The sequence below is a fragment of the Triturus cristatus genome, chromosome 4_2 (assembly GCF_964204655.1).
Source record: "Triturus cristatus chromosome 4_2, aTriCri1.1, whole genome shotgun sequence".
Classification (NCBI taxonomy): domain Eukaryota; kingdom Metazoa; phylum Chordata; class Amphibia; order Caudata; family Salamandridae; genus Triturus; species Triturus cristatus.
This window is the reverse complement of record NC_140586.1, coordinates 284,206,868-284,228,253: the sequence shown is the minus strand read 5'-3', so window position 1 is coordinate 284,228,253 and position 21,386 is coordinate 284,206,868. Positions and strand designations below refer to the sequence as shown.

The 21,386-nt window shown below is 44.8% G+C and overlaps 1 protein-coding gene across 1 annotated transcript in view; it reads right to left on the bottom strand.

Moving 5' to 3' along the window:
* Positions 1-21,386, bottom strand: part of EDEM3 (ER degradation enhancing alpha-mannosidase like protein 3) — a 326,937-nt gene that overhangs the window by 78,386 nt on the left and 227,165 nt on the right. Inside the window, exons 15-16 of the mRNA XM_085601522.1 lie at positions 11,119-11,273; positions 10,083-10,236 (exon numbers count right to left, since the gene is read on the bottom strand). Coding sequence (XP_085457648.1) covers positions 10,083-10,236; positions 11,119-11,273 — 309 coding nt within the window. The remainder of the gene's footprint in view (positions 1-10,082; positions 10,237-11,118; positions 11,274-21,386) is intronic.

Here is a 21,386-nt window from a genome sequence, read left to right as displayed (position 1 = left end):
AAGTCGAGGAGTGCGCCATTTTTCATCTGGCCCTTCGATCTTGAATAGTCTTTTTGGATCTGAAAGACTTGCAGGCGGGACAGTCTTGAGCCTCGTGTTCAGGGGAGAGGCAGAGGTTGCACACCTCATGAAGATCGGTGTGGGGGAATTTGGACTCACATCGAGGGCACTTTTTTGAATGGAGATCTTTCCATCAGCCGGGACCGGAGCTTGGATAGGCCCGAAGGCCGCCGTCGATGACTGGAATCGAAGGTGTGTCGAAGAAGGTGGTGATTGAGGAGATCAGGATCTGAACAATACCGCGAAGAGCGAGGATTCCACTTCGATCGTCGAACTGGAATGTTCGGAACCAGAGCGCGAAGTATTACATCCGAGCCCGATGGCGGAAAAAAACAATCTGAGGATGGAGCCGAAGCCCATGCGCAATACGAACCAAGGGAGGAGTCACCGACCTCGTGACTTCCAAAGACTTTCCAAGAGGAAAAACAAACTGCAAACATCCGGGCCCAACACCAGATGGCGATCTATGCAAAATTGTGTAATCTGCAGTTCATATGCCTCGAACATGTTTTTAAAAAAATAATAATAATTACAGTTATGTTCTACATGGGGGCTTGAGGCGTCTTTGTAGGGATCATTTTCTTAAGCCCTCCAGAAATGCTTTAGAAACAGGGATTTTGAAAAGAGGTCTATGTTACCGTTACTGCATGTAAGCTGCAAGGGCAGCCAGATGAAGACAGGTGGAAGTTTATGCTAACCCTGCTTTCAGGAGATGTAACCGGTTGAAGATGTCTTGCATGGACACTGAGGTAGTCTGTGTATTGAGAGATACAGTAGTGGACAAACCTTTTCCACTTTGCTGCATAGCTGGCCTGTGGAGTGGGCTTGAGCGCCTTGCACAAATCAGCACACACACCCCTGGAGAATGAAGTATGTGTATTCGATGACCTCAGGTGTCATATCACTAGGTTGAGCTGTTTGGGATCGGGATGTCTTGGTTGGCCCTGGTTCTAAGTGAGAAAGTCCAACCTCACGTGGCTCACTGACCTCTCCAAGAACATGTAGTGCCAGGATTGGGTGACCAGGTCGGCGCCAATACAATGATGCCTATAGATACCAGTCTCACTTTCCTCACCAAGCCTGGAATAAGAGAGGAGGTAATGTGTAAGCAAATATCCCAGACCAGTTCATCCATAGTATTTTAACCAAGGACTATGGATACGTGGAGTGGAGACTTTGGTATTTTTTAATTTTCAATGGTGAGGCACTTGTTGGTTCAGTTTACGTTTGTGCGCTTGTTGATGCATCTTGCTTAGCAGGCCTGCAAAATTACTGTCCATCCTCGGTAAATGCTGCACTAACAGATGAATGTTGTTGTGAATAGCTCATAGGAAAATATCCCGGGCGAGCACAGACCGCTGGAGGAGAAGTGGGTGATCAAAAGTGTCTGGAAGTAGTACATGGCTGCCATGTTCATATCTGAAAGTAGCACATGGCAGCCATGTTCATATTTATGAGGACTGTCTTATCCCAGACAAGTCTGAAGACAGCTGCAACAGCTAGATGGCTAGCCAAAACCTCCAGATAGCAGAGTGACACCTGTGGTACGGTTGGGTTCAGGGGCATGGAACAGTCATGTGGTGGTGGTGAGTCCCCCTTACCTTGATTGTCACAAAACAGCCTATTGTGTTCCACCATAGGTGAGTATGCCAACGTTTTGCATTTAGCAGCATTAGATCCTTCCACTGATCATCTGCTTGTGATCACTGCCTTGCAAGGCACTCTTCAAGTGGGTAATATGCAGCCTGACAACAGTGGCAATGCATGAAGCCATCATCCCAACTACTTTATTACCATCCTTTCAGTATGAGAATGTCCTCCTCTGAAAAGAGGCAGCAGCTTTTACATTGTCATCAACCTCTCTTGGTCAGGGTATAAATTCTCAGTGACAGTGTGTAGGCTGCACAAGAGCTGGATCTATAGGGGCTGAAGGTGACTTTGTTAGTGAACACTAATGAGTGGAATAACTACACCGCTGAGTGTGTGCTAGGCATTGTTGCCTGCTGATGCTCTTGATCATCCAGTCGTCCAGATACAGAAAGACATGAACAACTTGTAAGAAAGCGTCTCTTTCGACATGGTTAGCCCCTCCCCACACTTTTTGCATAGAAAATGATGTGGTTTTGAATGAAAGTGCACAGGGTCTGTCAACCAGGTCCCCTGTGCCAGAGCTCCTTTCCTAAAACTGCACCACGTTTGGAACTTCTTACCCCCCCCCCCCGTAGTCCCTGTTAAATGGTACCTAGGGCATTGGGAATGAAGAGGGTCCCCTGGCACCCCTCACCTAAGCCAAGCAAACTGCCACTGCTGCCTGCATGCCTTGGTGCAGAGAAAAACAACGAAGTTGACATGGCACACAGGCAGCACTGCCTAAAGTATAGGTAAGTCGCGTCTCTAGCAGGCCTCACAGGTCCTACGGCAGGGTGCACTATATTTCAAGTGTGGGCATATCTGCAGGAGTAGATATGCCCCAGCAATATTTAAGTATATTCTTAATTTTGGAAGTGCCAGTGAAGTCCCAGAGAGTACATGGGCTGGAAACTTGACAACTCGAGTTCCCCAGCACCATGATGGCTTTACTGAAACCAGGAGTGTTTGCTACCAAACAACTCCTCTCAATAAACCCACACTGATGCCAGTGTAGGGTCTATTGAAACATGTACCCAGAGGGCACCTCAGAGGTGCCCCCTGAAAACCTACCAACCCTGGTGTTTAGGCAGCCTGCCACTACTACACTACACATGTTTCTGGACCCCTAGGTCGAGAGCCCCTGCCCTCCGAGGCCAGAAACAAAGCACACCCTGGGCGGAGGTGTCACACCTCACTCCCCAGGATGAGCACAGTGCTCAAGAGGAAAGCTTCAAAGGCATTGCCACCATTGAAATGTGACCTCCGCCTCTGCGGCTAGCAGCAGATGGTAGCCCCCGGCTCAAAACTCCACTTTTGGCGGGAGAACGGGCAGGAAAAATGAGAACAGGCGTACCCCAATTGCCAACTGCACCCCTCACGTGCTGGAGGCAAAGTGAAGCACATTTTTCAGGCCAATATAGTTATCTCAACTAACTATAACGGGGGAATTTCATTGTTTTTTTACGAGTGAAATGTCCACCTAACTATAACATGTGTGAAACCTATGGTTTTTTAAGTGAATTTGCAAGGTTTTTTAAATGCTAATTCCTAACTATAACGTGTGTGAAACCTATGGTTCTTTCAGTGAATTTGTACTGTTTTTTAAATGCTAAGTTATGTATTTATTATATTTTTTATATATTTATTTTACAGTAAACTACGTATTAATTTTTTTTTTTTAAATTGTTTTTCACAGCGATTTTTAAAAAAAAAATTATAATGTTTTTTTTCTGCCTTCGGGGTCCTTCAGGGACCCCCTGACAAAGGCTAGGGGGTCAGGAACTCTCTACCCTGCCCCCTTTTCACGTTCGCCACCTTCCTTTTTCACTCTCGCACTCAAAACAAACAAAAAGGCGGTCGACACTTCCTGATTTCGACCGATTCGAACGTTGACTGACATGTAACCACCAATCAGAATTACGCTCGTGCACGTTAGGGTGCGCGCACGGAGCGCGGCTATAGATATTTATGTACTTTAACTGCAATTTTCTCAGGAACTACTGAACAGATTAACTCCATATATGCAAAAGGCACATCCCTGATCTGAGGACTACCTCTTTGCCAAATTTCAAGTAATTCTGTTCAGCCGTTCGGGCTGTACCTTCGACTAAAGATCCTATGGGAAAATGCATGGGGAAAACGTGTTTTGGGACCCCCCTTTTTTCTCGGCCCCCGCTTGACGAATACCCCCCGAGACTTTCAGGGTAGGAGCGGAGCCCCCCATTAGTTTAGAAAATTTCGCGAGGATTCGTCAACCGGCGCCAAAGTTATTCAAAATAGAATTTTGAAATTTCCTATGGAAACACGGTCCTAACTATAACTATCTACTGGCGACCGCCAGTAGATTATATGTGTGATCAAGGCCATCTTGTGGCCGAAACGCGTAATGCCATGCTGTGTGGGTGCTCACGTCTATTAAAATCCAACGAAGCACGAGCTGGTGTCCGTGTGCTTTCTTCCTCGCCGTCAGGAAGTGGGAGACAGCGTTTGGACTATATATATATATCTATCTATCTATCTATATATCTATATCTATATATATATCCACAGACTCCTCCAGTAAAGAAAAGTATGAGGCCACTAAGGGGTAACCAAGGAAAACCTTTTAATGGAGAATTCTGGCATAATGCATTTCGGCTTTACAGCCTTCGTCGGATGCCGCTACACAACAGGATGCTGCTCCACCTGTTCCTTTGTAAAGCCTGCTCCACTCCTGTTGGTTGGAATGCACCTCGCCCCAGATCATGTGACCTTGTACACACTGCAGAAGGATGTAAACTACAGTTCCCAGAAGTCATCTGATTCGGGTAAGTATTGCGTGTGGGGAAGCAAGCAGAAATCCAACCCAAATGGGTAGTGATGTTGTAGCAGAAGGTGCAGAGTGGCCGGTTTAAAGCGCCTGGGATGAATTACAGTCCAAAAAGCTCCCCTGGGTCCCCTGTGACGTTTGAGCCTCCGATGCAAGTGTCCACCAGGCTGTGAACCACCGTACAGTGAGAGTGGTTCCAAGTGAAGTCACGAGCTGCGCCTGGCAGCAGCCACTGGTCTGGCGAGCACTGGAGGTGGGCTGGAGTTTTCCGATACCTCGGAGCAAAAAGAACGCTGAGAACAGCTGATGCCAGCAAACTCCTGCCGCTTGAAGAACGGGGCCCCATCAGCGCCTCTGGCCGACGCTTAACATCACCACAGACTCCTCCAGTAAAGAAAAGTATGAGGCCACTCAGGGGAAACCAAGGAAAACCTTTTAATGGAGAATTCGGGCATAATGCATTTCGGCTTTACAGCCTTCGTCGGATGCCGCTACACAACAGGATGCTGCTCCACCTGTTCCTTTGTAAAGCCTGCTCCACTCCTGTTGGTTGGAGTGCACCTCGCCCCAGATCATGTGACCTTGTACACACTGCAGAAGGATGTAAACTACAGTTCCCAGAAGTCATCTGATTCGGGTAAGTATTGCGTGTGGGGCAGCAAGCAGAAATCCAACCCAAATGGGTAGTGATGTTGTAACAGAAGGTGCAGAGTGGCCGGTTTAAAGCGCCTGGGATGAATTACAGTCCAAAAAGCTCCCCTGGGTCCCCTGGGACGTTTGAGCCTCCGATGCAAGTGTCCACCAGGCTGTGAACCACTGTACAGTGAGAGTATATATATAATATAGTGAGGACCATTGGATGACATAGATGATGTCTTTTTAATCTGGCGGGGTGATGTGAATAGTGCAAAAGTTTTTATTGATGAGATAAATACCAACGATCTCAACCTGGAATTCAACGTCAACATTAGTGCCACCTCTATAGAATTCTTGGACGTCAATCTGTATAGCGCCAATGGTACCTTGCACTCCAAATTCTATCGCAAGCTCACTGCAGGCAATTCCACGCTGCACGCCTCAAGTTCTCACCCCAGACACCTTATAGTCAGCATTCCCTATGGGAAAATGTTATGGTTAGCCAGAATATGCAGTACCCAAGATGATCTCCTTGAGTGCCAGGGTGAGGCAGCTAAAAGATTCAGGGCACGTGGATATTCGGCCGTTGCCATACACAAAGCCACAGAAAGGGCTAATGCAATTCCCAGAGAGGAGCTTTTGGAGGTGCAAACCGCCCCCGAAACTATCAGCGCAGCTAACATACTGACAGAGCCCAGCAGCATAGTTAATACCAGCCTGATCATAACCCACAACACGGAAGAAAGAGCCATCAGATCAGTCATTAACAAACACTGGGGCATTATAAGATCTGATCCAACGTTGGGACCGATGGTGGCTAACCAACCAGATATCACATACAGGAGAGCCTTTTGTATGCGGGATGCGTTAGTCACAAATAGTCCGAGATCACAACCACCCAGAACTGGATGGCTGATAGAAAGGGTTTTGCTAAATGTTACAGTTGTAGGGCGTGCAAGTTCGGCAAAAACATCACGCAGTTAGACTCCGCCTTCAGACATGCACCACTGTCATCAGGTACAGGCTGACGCGTAGAACGGAGTTTGCTGTGTACATCCTTGAATGTAAATGCGGGTTACGCTACATCGGTAGCACTAAGCTTCAAGTTCACATGCGAATCCTGCAGCACCTCAGGGCAATCGTCAACAGTGACCCAACATACCCCGTAGCCAGACATTTTAAGGAGGTGCATAATAACAACTTAGAGCACCTCCAGTACTCAGTCATTGACTGCGTCCCACCGCTCAGGTGTGGTGGTAACAGGGAGAGGCTACTGAGGCAACTTGAGAGTAAATATATCTTACAATTCAATATCAAAACGCCTTCCGACCTTAATACCAGTGAGGATCTGCACCACTTCCTGTGAGAAGTACTAGTATTTGCACACAGATATAACATGACATACAGTTACACTATATAGTTTTGACCTTTATCACCAATGTACATATCGTCACACCGCAGCCTCATCTTTGCATAATTTATGTGGTTAACACTTTTATTAACCACGTCGAGGCATTTACTCATTTAGTGCTTTTAACTAATGCAATACTAAGTATTTGTACTATAAGTTTGCGGTCAACATTTTGTATTTAAGCACTCATACTTTCTGCATTCGCAGCATGCCGTGGCTGATGTTTGTCATTTGCATATACCCATCGTGTACGCATGAGTTTGTAACAGGATTGTGCCTATTTACAATGCGTGTAGTGATTTATTAATTTGGATTTAATATGGAACATACTTTGTACTAATTTGGTAGACTTCTTGAAATGTTTCCACATATATTAATAAATTGCATTTTATGTCACTTTTGCCATGCCCTTGAGGAGGTACATTCACCACATGCACATTCACTGTATATTTATGCATGCACACCTGCCTCAAGTTGTACATATACACCACTATTTAAGCCTCACCCTCATCTATAATGTTAATTGAACCAGTTGTAGTTAACCTTGCATTCATGCATTTTTTTATTGCTCATTGCAACTAAGCTCTATTGTGGTTCGACGCTCGCAGATCAGCATTTGCACGTCCTATACTGACACCTCCTTCTCACTGGTCAACACATGCTGGATCCCTACCGACGCCACCTGTAGGATTATAAGGTTGCGGTCTGTCAGATCAGACGTCAGCGCTATGGGTGAAGACCCGGATTTAGTCTTTGAGAGGAGGGTGACACTCTCGCTTATTCATGCGGTTTTATCGATTTTGGTGTGCGTTTAGGCACACACGATCTGCTTACAACATTTAAAACATTTTTTCTTTTTAGTTTTCACACTTGGTGCCACACTGCACACACAGTACTTCACAAGTAGCCACCGGCTCTGCATGACACTTGGTACATACATAGTCTGTTTACCCTGTCAATGCATACTGTAGTAAAGTGTGATATCATCTTGTTGGTTTGCAGTAAAACAGCGTTTTACCATTAGTCACCACACGTTGCAAAATGCCTCGTCACTGTGAGTAACATAGAAAAAACACTACTACGGCCACCTGTATATAAATGCACCATTTACTATCAGCGCGCTATGTGAACAAGGCTGCATGTTTGGCGGCTGAAACGCGTCATATGGACATCTAATGTGTGAATAAACTACACTCTTTTGAACTTTGCCTACGGAGTCTGTGTTCTGGTGTTGCGCTGTTCCAGTGGATGGTCGTACCTTTGGGATTTTGTTGTGAAAAATAATAATAATAATATTAATAATATTATTAGTATTAATGATATTAATGATAGATATATATATATATATATATATATATATATATATATAATCTACTGGCGGTCGCCAGTAGATAGTTATAGTTAGGATCGTGCTTCCATAGGAAATCCGCAACATTCTATTTGGAATAACTTTGGCGGCGATTGACGAATCCTCGTGAAATTTTCAAAATAGGTGGGGCGCTCCGCTCCTTCCCTGAAAGTCTCTGGGGGATTCGTCAAGCGGGGGCTGAGAAAAAGGGGGGTCCCAAAACACGTTTTCCCCATGCATTTTTCCATAGGACCTTTAGTCCAAGCTACAGCCCGAACGGCTGAACAGAATTACTTGAAATTTGGCAGAGAGGTAGTCCTCAGGTCAGGGATGTGCCTTTTGCAGGTCTGGTGTAAATCTGTTCAGTATTTCCTGAGAAAATAGCATTTAAATCAATATATATATCTATAGGCACGCTCCGTGCGCGTACGGTAAAATGTACCATACGCGCACGCTGCCGTGCGCGATTCTGATTGGTTGTTAGATCTTAGTAAACATTCGAATCGGTCGAAACCAGGAAGTGTCGGCCGCCATTTTGTCTCTCGCAGTCTGAGGGGGTGAAAAACAAAGGTGGAGAACGTGAAAAGGGGGCAGGGTGGACAGTTCCTGACCCCCTAGCCTTTGTCAGGGGGTCCCAGAAGGACCCCCAAGGGCCAAACTTTCTTTTAATTTTTTTAAGAAAAATCGCGGAGTGCGCGTAGCGTGCGCGTACGGTAGAAACGGAAAAATTCCGCGAACTGCGTAACGTGGGAGCGCGGTGCGCGCACGGTGAAAAACCTTAAAAAAATAGAATACATAACTTAGCATTTAAAAAAACGTACAAATTCACTGAAAAAACCATAGGTTTCACACACGTTATAGTTAGGAATTAGCATTTAAAATACCTTGCAAATTCACTTAAAAAACCATAGGTTTCACACAGGTTATAGTTAGCTGGACATTTCACTCGTGAAAAACCATTGAAATTCCCCCGTTATAGTTAGTGCAGGCAACTATAACTCACGCGACCGCAATCCTCTGCTGATGACGTCAGATATTACATCACTGATGACATGTGTCTTTCTGAAAAAAAAAAATTTGTAATATATGTATAGCTAAAGATTAATGGAAGAAGACATGGGTAAATAGGTGTCTAAATACAGTGATGTAATATCGGACGTCATCAGCAGAGGATTGCGGTCGCGTGAGTTATAGTTGCCTGCACTAACTATAACGGGGGAAATTCAATGGTGAAAGCTAACTATAACATGTGTGAAACCTATGGTTTTTTAAGTGAATTTGCAAGGTTTTTTAAATGCTAATTCCTAACTATAACGTGTGTGAAACCTATGGTTTTTTTCAGTGAATATATATATATATATATATATATATATATATATATATATATATAGATAGATAGATATAGAGATATATATTCCCCCGTTATAGTTAGGTCAGCTAACTATAACTCGCGCGCCCGCAATCCACTGCTGATGACGTCACATATTACATCACTCATGACATGGTCAGTGACATCACTCATGACATCACTGATGACATCTCAAATGTCAGTGAATTTGCAAGGTTTTTTAAATGCTAATTCCTAACTATAACATGTGTGAAACCTATGTTTTTTTCAGTGAATATATATATACATACATACACACACTCACTCCCTCTCTCCAGGATCCGTGATAGTCAAAAGGGATCTCGCACATGGACATGTTAACGACTATTAGTCACGATTCCCTGGTGAAGTACCATTTGTTATGTTTAATGTTCTACAATAAGTATGAACAGTTGAATGTATATCAGGCCTTGCCTAGAAACAAACTCTTTTCTAACAATGATTTAGAAGTAAACACCTTAGTCTCAGCTGTGACATAAAAGGATCACTCCTTACTGATTTTGTGTATTGTTCAAACTACACATTAAAAAATCAATACATTATGTTTGAAAAAACATAGGTATCAAATTTACATAAAGTTTTTGTTCAGTAAGTACATCGTAACAAAGAGGGTTCCAAAGCACTCCACATGAGAGTTCATGTACGAAAGGAACAAAATTACTGATAGAAAATGCAATTGTAAAAGTCTAAAGGATATCAGACTTTAAAAAAAAAGAAACGTAGAAAGGATTTGCTTTATGAATTAAATTGCTTACATGGGATATCTTTAACGGTGCAAATGTTAAACATCCTACGGTCTTACCTGGTTGGCATGCTGTACTAACTGTACTCTGCCATCCTTGAGGTGAATCAAACTGACCCCCATCTTCCTCAGGATTTCTAAGTGCTGTGGATTACTGGCCATGAAGTCCCTGGCTCTCAGAGGAGGCTGGAGTCCACCACCGGAACTCTGCTCTCTGAAACAAGCCGGAAACACCTATTGTCATGTATGTAAAATGTCACGCCTTTTCTCCAAAATATAAAAATTAGGAGCTAGCCCTAAGTTAAGGTAAAATCAGAGGAAAAGGTTTAACAAATTAGTTTCCTGCTATCTAAAATGAGCATTTAATAGAAAAAGTTGAAATAATATTTGACAGCAAAATAGATAAGTAAAATATGTAATGTAATGTTTGATCCGCAGAACAGAGTTACCGTTTTTGTGAAGGATGTGGAGAAAAAGATACATTGTTCAAGTCCTATACTGGAAATACTTTTTTGGTGCAAACACATTTACATGAGAAGGTGAGAATTTTGGAGAATAATAATCTAGTATGAATTTATTTTGCAACTTCCAGGTTATAAATGCATAAGAAAACACGTATTTACTGAACTAACCACTGTAATTATGAATTGTCAAAATTGCAAATTACAGAAAATCTGAAAATGGCAATACAGAAGGAACATTAAGATGCTAAGTTACCTATTTACTATTTTTGATGACGTGTTCTCTGCCTTTCAGTTCCATGCATGTCGACAAAAGGCATACGTCGGTCTGAAACTATGTTTCAATAACAGTTCTAAAATTCGTGCATGATGTGGGCATTACATGGGAAAAACCACCTGCCGCCCCTCATTTGATTACCTCGCTGCACCTGGCAAACCATTTCAGAAAGTATGCTAACATTCTTACTGCATGCCAACGATAGCCTTTATGAGTGCGTTTCAGTGAAAGTTTACGGCTGGTTGTAGGTCACCCAGAAACACCTCTTATCAGATCAGTGCAAGCATGAACAATGTCCAACTGCTCTCAATATTATTCATTTTGCTTTTCATGGAATAATTTTTTTTATATATCTTACGCTCTGGTGGCAACACGAGGACAATTGCTATCCACCACATTTTTCAGAGGCTCACGGATACTCTGAGCATACATTGGGTCGTTTGGAAATAGGATCTGAGTGTTCGGACACGACCAGTCAAAGTTACTATCATCCAGTTCAGTGTACTCACTCGTCTGTAATGTAAAAGAAGGATAACACGTTAATGTAAATTACCAATCCACGGCTTTGTATTTAATTTAATATCACTATATAGAAGACCATTTAGCAAACCCATTTCTGAATTATGTGTCTGCTCAAGGTGATAAAGCGTAACATTTAGCTAGAAACAGGATGTTCAGAATGTACTAGCGTTAACAACACGTGAATACTTTACCACCGCTCCAGGTAACGCACTGCAATAACATCACTTTTCAGACTAATAAGGTCCTGCTGAATCCATTCTTGGTAGACACCACATGCCTCATTTTGTTGTTCAAAAAAAAATAATTTTTTTTGTGCATTTTAGACATTTTCTTCAAGACACTGTTTGGAGCACACAAATAAAACAGAGAACATAGACCCAATTCTAAAACATAACAGAGCATTTTTCTAGCCAAAGGAAGCAGCATGTGGCACTTGATTTAGCTTACTCAGACAATGCGTAAAAAAAGTTTGTAAGACTAGTTCAAATGCACAGTATGAATGGCGCCACAAGAAATGGTAAGGTGGTGTCAAACAGCAAGGTGTATGTTCCATAACAAACCCAAGTTTGGGAGCTGCCCTCAAACTGACAAAACTATAAAAATCATATTTTCAGGAAGGAGAAAGTCTTGACTTGCCCACTTCTGGAAGAATGCCCCAAGAAATGCATCAAATGCATCCTTTTAATCGGGGCCAAAGAGGATGTTTTATGACTGATTAAAAATCTCTTGTTGAACAAGCCGGACAGTCATCATTTAAAAGCAGATTTTTGAGAAAAAAATATGAATTTACTAGCTCCAGAGCAGAGTGGCAATAACTTGCAGCTTAAAGAAAAGATTGAAAACAAGCACATCCAAATTAAAATTCCGATCATGGAACATATACGGTCTACTCGAAACAGATATCAGCTCAACAGTATACATAGGTGTAAAATACAAGGAAAAAGTTATGAGTTTTACTAAATGTGTATAGAGCAACATGAAGACCAACTGACCCCAATCACTGGTAGCTTTTGCGCACTCCCACACTTGTGACTTATTTGATATCCGCATAAGGACTTCAAACTCTAAGCTCTTCGATGAACAGAAACATTAAGCAGGAATTTCCGTATGACATTCTAGAGCTCCTGTTGCAGATAATCATACAGCCTGCATAGTAGTCTTCACAACTTCACAGGATTTACTAATTCTCTGGAAAACGACTGCTCATCTTACCTAGAAGATGAGGAAGGAGCCTAGTTCCTGCCCTACAAAGGTTGTCAATGGTAACGCATCGTTTGATACCTGAGAATGCTCCTTTTGCTATTGTGGAGGAGCAGGAATTCCGTGAACCAAATTTGTCAAGACCGAAGAGAAACAAATAATTTTATCCTGAAGTTATAGCACCTGTTTAACTTCGTAAAATTATGATAAATTATGTGAAACAGTGAAAAAAACAAGATTTTGCCAACTAGCCTAGGAGAATAGAATCTCTCGTGAATTGTTTTACATTCCAGGATAGGGTGAAAAATAAAAACACCAAGTACTGAATTCCATAACGAAAAGTTCTATCTTTGCACAATTACTGCTGACAATAATTAGAACTCTCCAAGTGACATCCCACTTGTATGGAGCACAAAAATCTTAAGAAATATAATCACATTCCTCCTACCAGAAAGATAAGCCGAAAAATATGGTCAGCCGTTTGCATCCATATGCCAGACTGAAAACAAGATGATGTTATTTCCACCCTACTGCACTACCCACATCTGCTGTGCTTGTTTAGATAAAGCACTGTGGTGGTTTCATATGGATTCAAGATGCCATCAGAGCCAAGAGTGTCTGAACCCACCATTCCGTAGCAACAAGATGGCTGGACACATGTTTCACTCTCTGACAATATAATCGGGTCTTTGATTTTATGAATTGTAGTACAATGAATGAAGATGATATTCTTTTATTAATGTTCTCTTTTTACATATAGGATGCTTGAAGTAATGCAAATGATAGTATATGGTGTAATGGTTTTAGAAGACCGAACATTTGAATAAACATTTGAACTATTGTGAGATGTTTCACGCCCTGATTTAAGGTTCTATTTCTCTCTGAAAATGAAATGAGAATATGTCAGGGGAATCTTGTCACTGTACTAATAAACTGAATTATTCCATGGCATCAGATGAGATTTAAGGTAGACAACAAAAACTAATTTGTGAAGCAAATTACAATACAGGTGTGGGCGGGAGCTTGTGGCAAGCCCATACTACCAGTCAGGGGTAGAAGAAGAGAAAAGAATAGAGTTACTTATGTGTAGCTGCAATTCTCCAGCACTGGTATCTTTCATAGATTTACACCCTTGAATTACTCCCTTGATGCCAGGCTGGGAACCTCGATAATCAATGTCAATATGGCAGCGTACCTTCAAACTCAGTAACTTTAAAAACAACCACAGACTAAATGCAATAAATAAACTTTATTATGTGACCCAAACCACGGTCAATCAGGTGATAAGAACCACAGCTCCTCCCTTGATAGAGGTTTCCAAGTGCCAGATTTTCTAAAGCGTAACAGCAAACACAGTGTTAAGCTAGAACCTCTTGAATCTGAAGCAGGGTTGATCACACGTAAAACTATAAAAGATAACGATGTTGAAGATCTACTGTTACAGGTAACTCTTCTCAACCATTGGATCTTTCAGAAAATCACATGGTCAAGATTAGTAAAGCAGTACAATAAAAAATACAATGCGGAAATCAGTCTCACCTTATGAGAAAAGGTGCTGGAGCACCGCTCTTCCCACTGCTGATTTATTTGAGGGCTGGCCATCAATGGAGTAAACTTTCATGACAATTTGAGTTCTACACATCACAGAAATCTTTATGTGAGATTTTATAAAGATAGCAGCCATGGCTGCCATAATTCTTGTTGAATAAGCATTACCATAACGTGGTCTGTTTACAGGGGGTGAAACTGTCATACATGAGACAATGCATCTGGCTAGATACTCTTTTGCTAAAAGGTCTACCCTTATTTGAAGGGCCATAAGCTGGGAAAAGCTGGCCCTTCTAACGAAAATTGTTTGTCTTTTAAAAATAAACCCTGAGACATCTTTTAATGTCTAGTGAATTAAGTGGCGTCTTTGCTAGAGTTGCAGGGTTTTTCAAGAATATATTTGGAAAGATGTATACTGATTCAGATAAACCTAGGATTCTTGGCTACAGACACCTTGTCCTTTATGAATCACAAATATGGTTCTTACAAGGTAGGTGTAACAGTCAGTATGAGTTCTGGGCAGAACGTGGGGGGGTTGGAATGCTTATATACAATAGAAAGCTCTTCTCATTCCATGTCAGTTGCTGGGAGCGGCCGGTGCTAATGGGCTCGTAATTCACTTACTCTCCAAACAGATGTTATAACAAATTAAATAGAAATCGCTGTTGTCCATGAAAGAGGATATGCAGAAGATGGAGTATAAGCTCTTCAAATGGCTCAAAAGGTGGTCTAATTAGCACTATTAGGACAGTGTTGAGCTCCTAAAATGGCAACAATCTTAAATTTAGAGGGACGTATTTGAATAAACACTTTGTTTTCAGCAAGGCTTATAAGAGTTAAAGTAGGCTTATCTGGTCTTCAGAAATCTCTTGAAACTGCTGCCAGGTCTACTTTAAATGTGGCATGTCTAAAAGCTTAGTTGGCTAGTTTCAGGGCATAATGTAAAACCTGGCAAGAGGATTGATCCACAGGGTCGAACTCCTTCATTCTTGCTCTTAGTACTAACTGTTTCCATTTTAAGGCATAGGTCTTAGAAGTGAATGGCACTCTAACCACTCTAAGTAATTGCCTACAGTGTTTAGGCATGCTCATATTCAAGTCTTGATGAGCCAGGCTGCCAATCGAAGGGACTGAGGATTGTGGCGAAGTATCTGTCCCTTGCTCCTGACCAATATTTGCACATCTAGTTTGAAATGAATCTGTTTGGACTGATAGGTTCCACAACTCTACCTACCAATGCTGCCATGGCCAAGCAGAAGCCATCAAAATTACTTAACAATGCTCTCTAGATTCGCACTGCATCCTAGGAAGTAGAGAAAAACTGACATGCATACATAAACTTTCTGTACCAGTTCATTGTGAAAGCCTGACCTTGACATCCCAGGCATGGTCTGTTGTGAACATATCCCTTTCAGGTTTCCCCAACTTTTGTATTACCATCTCCTACTGCATGTAGTCTCTCTCTTATTTGTGGTTGAGGATTGTATGATGTTACAACACAGGCATTTAACATATATTGTTTACAATGCATGCATATACAATGCATCTGCCTTTACCCAGCGGGTAAGTATAAACGTAAGTGAAATATATATTTATATAGGTATTACCTAGTGGCAGTCATCAGTAGGTAGTTATAGTTAGAACCTAGTCTCCATAGGAAAACTGTTTTGTTTTGCTAATAACTTTGGCACAGTTTGACGAATCTTGACGAAATTTTCAAAATTAGTTTGCCAGTCACTTCAGCTGTCATATGGAAAGTTTTGTTGTTATCTGTCAAGAGGGGGCTGAGAAAAAGGGGGAGTCCCAAAACAAGTTTGCCTCATGTAATTTCCCTTAGGGATTTTAGACACGACTACAGCCCGAACCGCTGAATGGAATTAAACCAAATTTGTCAGAAAACTATATCTTGGTCCAAAAAGAGTGCTTTTTGTAATTTGATGTAAATCTGTTCAGTAGTTTTGGAATTATTACAGTAAAAAGATTTATGTAGAGCTAGAGACGCTATTCAGCCAGGGATCCAGGCGGATTCACGCACCAACAGCAACGCAGTGATTGGCTGGCCGCAAACAGAGGTAAGTTGCAGCCACATCGGCACATGGTTCCGGGGGGGTGGCCGGGGGAAATAAAATGTAGAAGTGATAAGAAAGGGTCAGGGTAGAGGTACCCTGACACCATAGGACTGATTGGAGGGTGGAAGGGGGTGGGGGACATTGAGAGACTCCTCAGGGGCATGAATTTGTACAAGGATTTTTTTTTTTCAGATCCCAAGGATCCGCAGTCATCATACCTCTTTGCTGGCACCCATTTCTAGGTGGGGGTGGGGGTGGGTATGAGGGGATAACCATCTCCGGTTACAGGTTGGACATGCCTTTGCCCTCAGCTGCAGGGTTGGTACACCAAGGGGCCACTAAGTTTCAAACAGGCGTTTTAGTATAGGGGGGCCTGCCTATGTTGCCAAGGGGGCCACGGGCTTACCTCGGCTTGTCACGGTGGGGTGGCGCATCGGGCGTCCGCCCAGGTCCTGGGCCTCCGGGTAGCTCCCCGAGGGGGCCGCGTGCTTGCTACTGCCTCCCAGCAGTGTTGTGGTGCATCGTGCGGCCGTTCAGATCCCGGGGCTACTGGCGCTGACCTGAAGAGGACGTGTTCGTGCCACTGTCCTCCAGCAGTATGGTGGCGCATAGGGCCGCCGCTCGGGTCTCAGAGGCCTCCTGGCGTTCTAGAGCAGCCAACTTTGAGACTGGGGAATTGGTTTTCGAGTCAGGGTGTCGACCCAACATTCTGCGGTCAGCGCCCTTGCCTGGGTGGGGCTGCCCGTGTGCCTTGAGGGGGTCGGGTTCCTTGTGGTGGGCAGAACTCACTTGCCACGCCTTGTTCCACCAGGGGAGCCACTGGCCTCGCAGTGCAGGTTGTGCTGGCTGTGCAGGGCAGCATCTCCTCCTTCCCCCGCATTTGGTCATCATAGGAGCGAGATTGGCAGATTGGTTGTTGGATGAGATGGGAGGGGGTCGGCGCAGGAAGGGTGTTTGAGGTCTGAGGCATCGGCTTACTGGTTCCGATTTGTACGCGATTGAGATTGCTGGGCAATACCGTTGCGGATGATGCAGTAACTGATATGCAAATGGCTTGTATATAAGAGGCGAGAAGCCATCAGGCGGCACTGCGGCACCATCCCAGACGTGCTTATGGCAGTACAAAGTATCTAATATTGCACAAATTCTTGACCAGAGCTCCTCCAGACCTTAGGGTCAGTTCGCTCTAATTTCTGGAATATCGTTGGGTATAAAAGGGTTGAGGTCATGTTGTTACTTAACTGTGTGCTGGAGCAATTTTTGGGCCTTAATGCGATAGCGCAAACATGTAGAGGATGGTTTCCCATCCAACTATGCAGGATGTTATTTTGTGTCAATCTTTCCAGCAACAGGTCACGACTTGCCAGAGATAGGATAACATATAGAACGGTGTAGTTGGTATGTCAGGGCATTTGTGCATAGGCATGTCTTTACACACTGGCACAACACCGCAATAATCTGCGGAAATACCCAATGACTACCGGGCATTAATAGTCTGTCTATTTTTAAGAATACACCAGTGAACAAAGTACAGAGCCATCAAAGGGCGCAAGGCCCAGAGTCGGCAGTGTCGCCCCAAGATTCAAAGGGTAAGCAATGAGACCTAGTAACATGCTAGGTGAGACTCACGCGGCACGTAGGGCGCAAGGGGGGGACAGGCGACGCGAACGCTATTGCGGGCTGGAGCTTAGATCTGCCAGAATGAGATATTAGTGGTCACCAGCTCGGTGCCACAAAATAGCCCGCAAGCAAGCGGCAGGTATTCCTCCTAACGCAACAGCTGCCCATGTGATGTTAAAACACGTCAGGAAATACAAGTTTTATCCTTTAACTCCCATTTTTTGTCATGGTTCAAAAAATCTGTTAACGGACTTGGACTGCGTAGCTACAAGTTGGGATTGGGACGCAAGGGGTAGGTCAAGGCACACATGGGGAAGCGGGGTAGGCGTGCAGACTCCAGGCGGAAACAGACTGGAGTGGCCGGTTAGGGCAAGCGGGGGCACAGTGGATAACCTTGAATCTATCTTTCACACCCCTAAGGCGGCGACTGAAAGTCATCAAGGAACGTCCCCCCGGGGCAGACCAGCAGTAGACCACTGAGGTCATCGGATGTCGCGGCACTCAGTTGTTGAAGTAAGTATAACAGGAATGTGGTACATTGATAAGAAAAAATCTTGATGCATAAAGCCAAACGTAGGACCAGTTTTCAGAGTGGAGGGAAACGGTGCGATAAGGGGACCAACAATGGTCATGAAGAGAGTTGGGGCGGATTTCACACACCTTTCTCTCACCCTGCACGACCGTCCAAAACCAAAGGCCTGAGTACAAAGTCAAGGGCATGGATAGCCAGGTCCCCCCCCCCCCCCCCCCCCCCTTCCCGAGAACACAGAGGTCGAAGTCGACAGACCCAGCGCTTAACAGCTGGCACAAGCAGACGTAGGGCACATGGGGCCGAAAAGGGCCAGCAGGCCAACAAACAAGGAATTCCCAGCTGTGAGGCCCCAGTGTCGAAGGCTAGAGCCCCGACGACGCAGCGCGAGACAGTGACAGTGCCAACAGACACGATCAGCACACCAACCAGCATAGAGTCCATGGATCGGTAAGCTGATACACTCATTGATGACTTTTATGGTGGACTTTAAAACACGTTTTGCCAGCCCATGGACGTTGCCCCCTCACAAGGACACAACGATTGGGGGGGGGGGGGGGGGGGGGGGGGAGGGAGGTGCTCCAGCAATTGGCGAAAGTGTGGGGTGCTCAACCTGGTGAGAAGCAGGCAGAGTGCACAGCGTCTTGCAACAGCAGTTGGGAGAACCCCCCCCCCCCACACACACACACGACAGCAGGCAGAACAGTTTAGCATCAACTGGTAGACAAGCCCCCACCCTTTGCAACCCAGTCAAGAACACAGCTGCTGCCAGCACAGTTAAGGGCTCATCTTTCATACCAGACCTAGCCATCGCCAGCTCATCGCTAATCTTGCACAACCTCCTCAGAAAATACCCCAACACCAAAGATGGCCTATTGCTGGCAAATGGATTTGTAGAAGGCTTCAGGATTCCATATCTAGGCCCATTATGAAGCAGGGATGCAGACAACCTGAGGTCTACTAAAGAGCTCCCCTCAGTAGTACAGGAGAAAGTCACAACGGAACTAGCATTAGGGCGGGTGGCAGGACCATTCCCCGCTCTCCCGCTGGACAACTTTGTGGATTCTCCCCTTGGAGTGGTCCCCAAGAAGGAGCCAGGGAGTTTGACCGATACACCACTCGTCATACCCCGAGGTTAATTCAGTTAACCACTGTTTGGAGGATGGGCTTTGTTCTGTCACTTACTGTACATTTGATGTGGCAGTGGGCATGGTAAGGAGAGCGGGAAAGGGGGCTTGGTTAGCAAAGGCAGACATTGAATCAGCCTTCAGCCTGCTAGGTTCACCAAGGCAGCCACAACCTGCTGGGTTTTTAAGTAGGAATGACAGTTTTATTATGATTGGTGCATGCCAATGGGTTGCGCAGTGACTGGAGCCTACTTTGAGGCCTTCATCTGCTTTCTGCAATGGGCACTCTAATGGTCTTATGGTGTAAAGGGGGTGACGCACTATTTGGGCGATTTCTTGTTCATCTGGGAGATGGGACACGGGACTGCATGAAGGAATTGCAAATTTCCAAGGACTGACTGAACACCTAGGGGTCCCCATGGCACCTGGGAAGACCATGGGCCCAGTGTACGTCCTGACGTTTCTGAGCATGGAGCTAGACACGGTGGAGGGCTTGTCCAGACTACCAGTGGGCAAGATGCAGGCCCTGATCCAGGACATTCAAACAACGTTGGCGAAGGACAAAGGATCCTTGGGCGCCATTCATAGCCTCCTGGGTAAACTAAATTTTGCAGCAAGGGTGATCCCAGCGGGTAGGGTTTTTGCCACCTATTCAGACTTAGCAAAGGGTTGAAACAGGACCTCAGAATGTGGGCGGAATTCTTGGCCAGCTTCAATGGCACACTGATATGGAGGGCCATTGGGCAGCAGCCCCGAATTGTGCCTTTTTACAGACTCATCAGGCAAGGAAGGTTTTGGCGCAATAATGGGGAGTGAGTGGTGTGCTCAGAAATGGCCTAACTTATGGTGCAATAGGATGATTACAGCCAATGTAACAGTCTTGGAACTATTTCCCATAGTGGCAGCCCTCCATCTACGGCCAGAGGCCTTGGCGGCAAAAAGGGTTTCGTTTTGGTCTGATAACATGGCGGTGGTGCAAGCCATAAATGCGCAATCCGCAAAATGTCGACTGGTGCTCTGCCTTCTGAGGGAACCAGTGAGGGCTTGCCTGCAACACAATGTAGAGTTTCGGGTTCGGCACATTGAAGGGGTTAAGAATGTGGCAGCAGACATTCTCCCTCTCGTTTTCAGTGGCTCCCTGTCTGGGAGGCTTGGGCAAGAGCGGAGATGACTCCTTTCCTGGCATACACCTCTGGCACCTACTACAGTGGATCAATGTTTAATGGAACAGGAGGGGGTACAAGTCCTGCGACTCCACTTTCTGCAGGGTGTCAGGAGCATGCGGCGGGATATAGTAATGCTGGAGCACAAGGTGCAACATATATGGTTCTATGGGCCAAGGATCAGGACAAGAGCCTCTCCTGGATCACAGGAGTCTTAGCTGCAGTGAGCCACCACGCCGAACTCAGAGGGCAACAGGACCCTGCCAGGGCGTTGCCCATAAGGGAGGCACTTAAAGGATGGGCTAGAGGGGAGACACTGGTAACAGATACCAGGCCATTGATTTCCACGCATTACAGGGCATGATCGATGATGTGCAGAGGGCTATATAGTCCACCTATGAGGCCAGCCTTTTCGCAGCTGCATTCAGCCTGGCATTTTCTGGGCCCTTCAGAGTTAGCGAGTTGGTAGCCAGATAAAAGATGGATGGGTCAGGTGATACTATATGCAGACAGGACATTCAGTTACTAGGAGATACCTTAAGAATATCTGTGAGAAGTTCCAAAATAGACCAGGCGAGGCAGGAGAAAGACATAGTGCTACAGCCCCTAGGTGACAGGAGGTACTGCCCTGTGGGGCTGGTCTCAAGACTACATGGCCCTCCGCCCCAAGACAGGTGGATACCTGTTACTACATGTGAATCTCATGCCCCTCACCAAATTCCAATTTGAGCAGGTTATGAGGTCATGCTTAGAGTTGTCCGGAAACTCTGGGCCGGGAAAGCGATTATCCAGCCATTTCTTTCGGATTGGAGCAGCCACCTCAGCCTTTAAGGTGGGCCTTGCCCTCG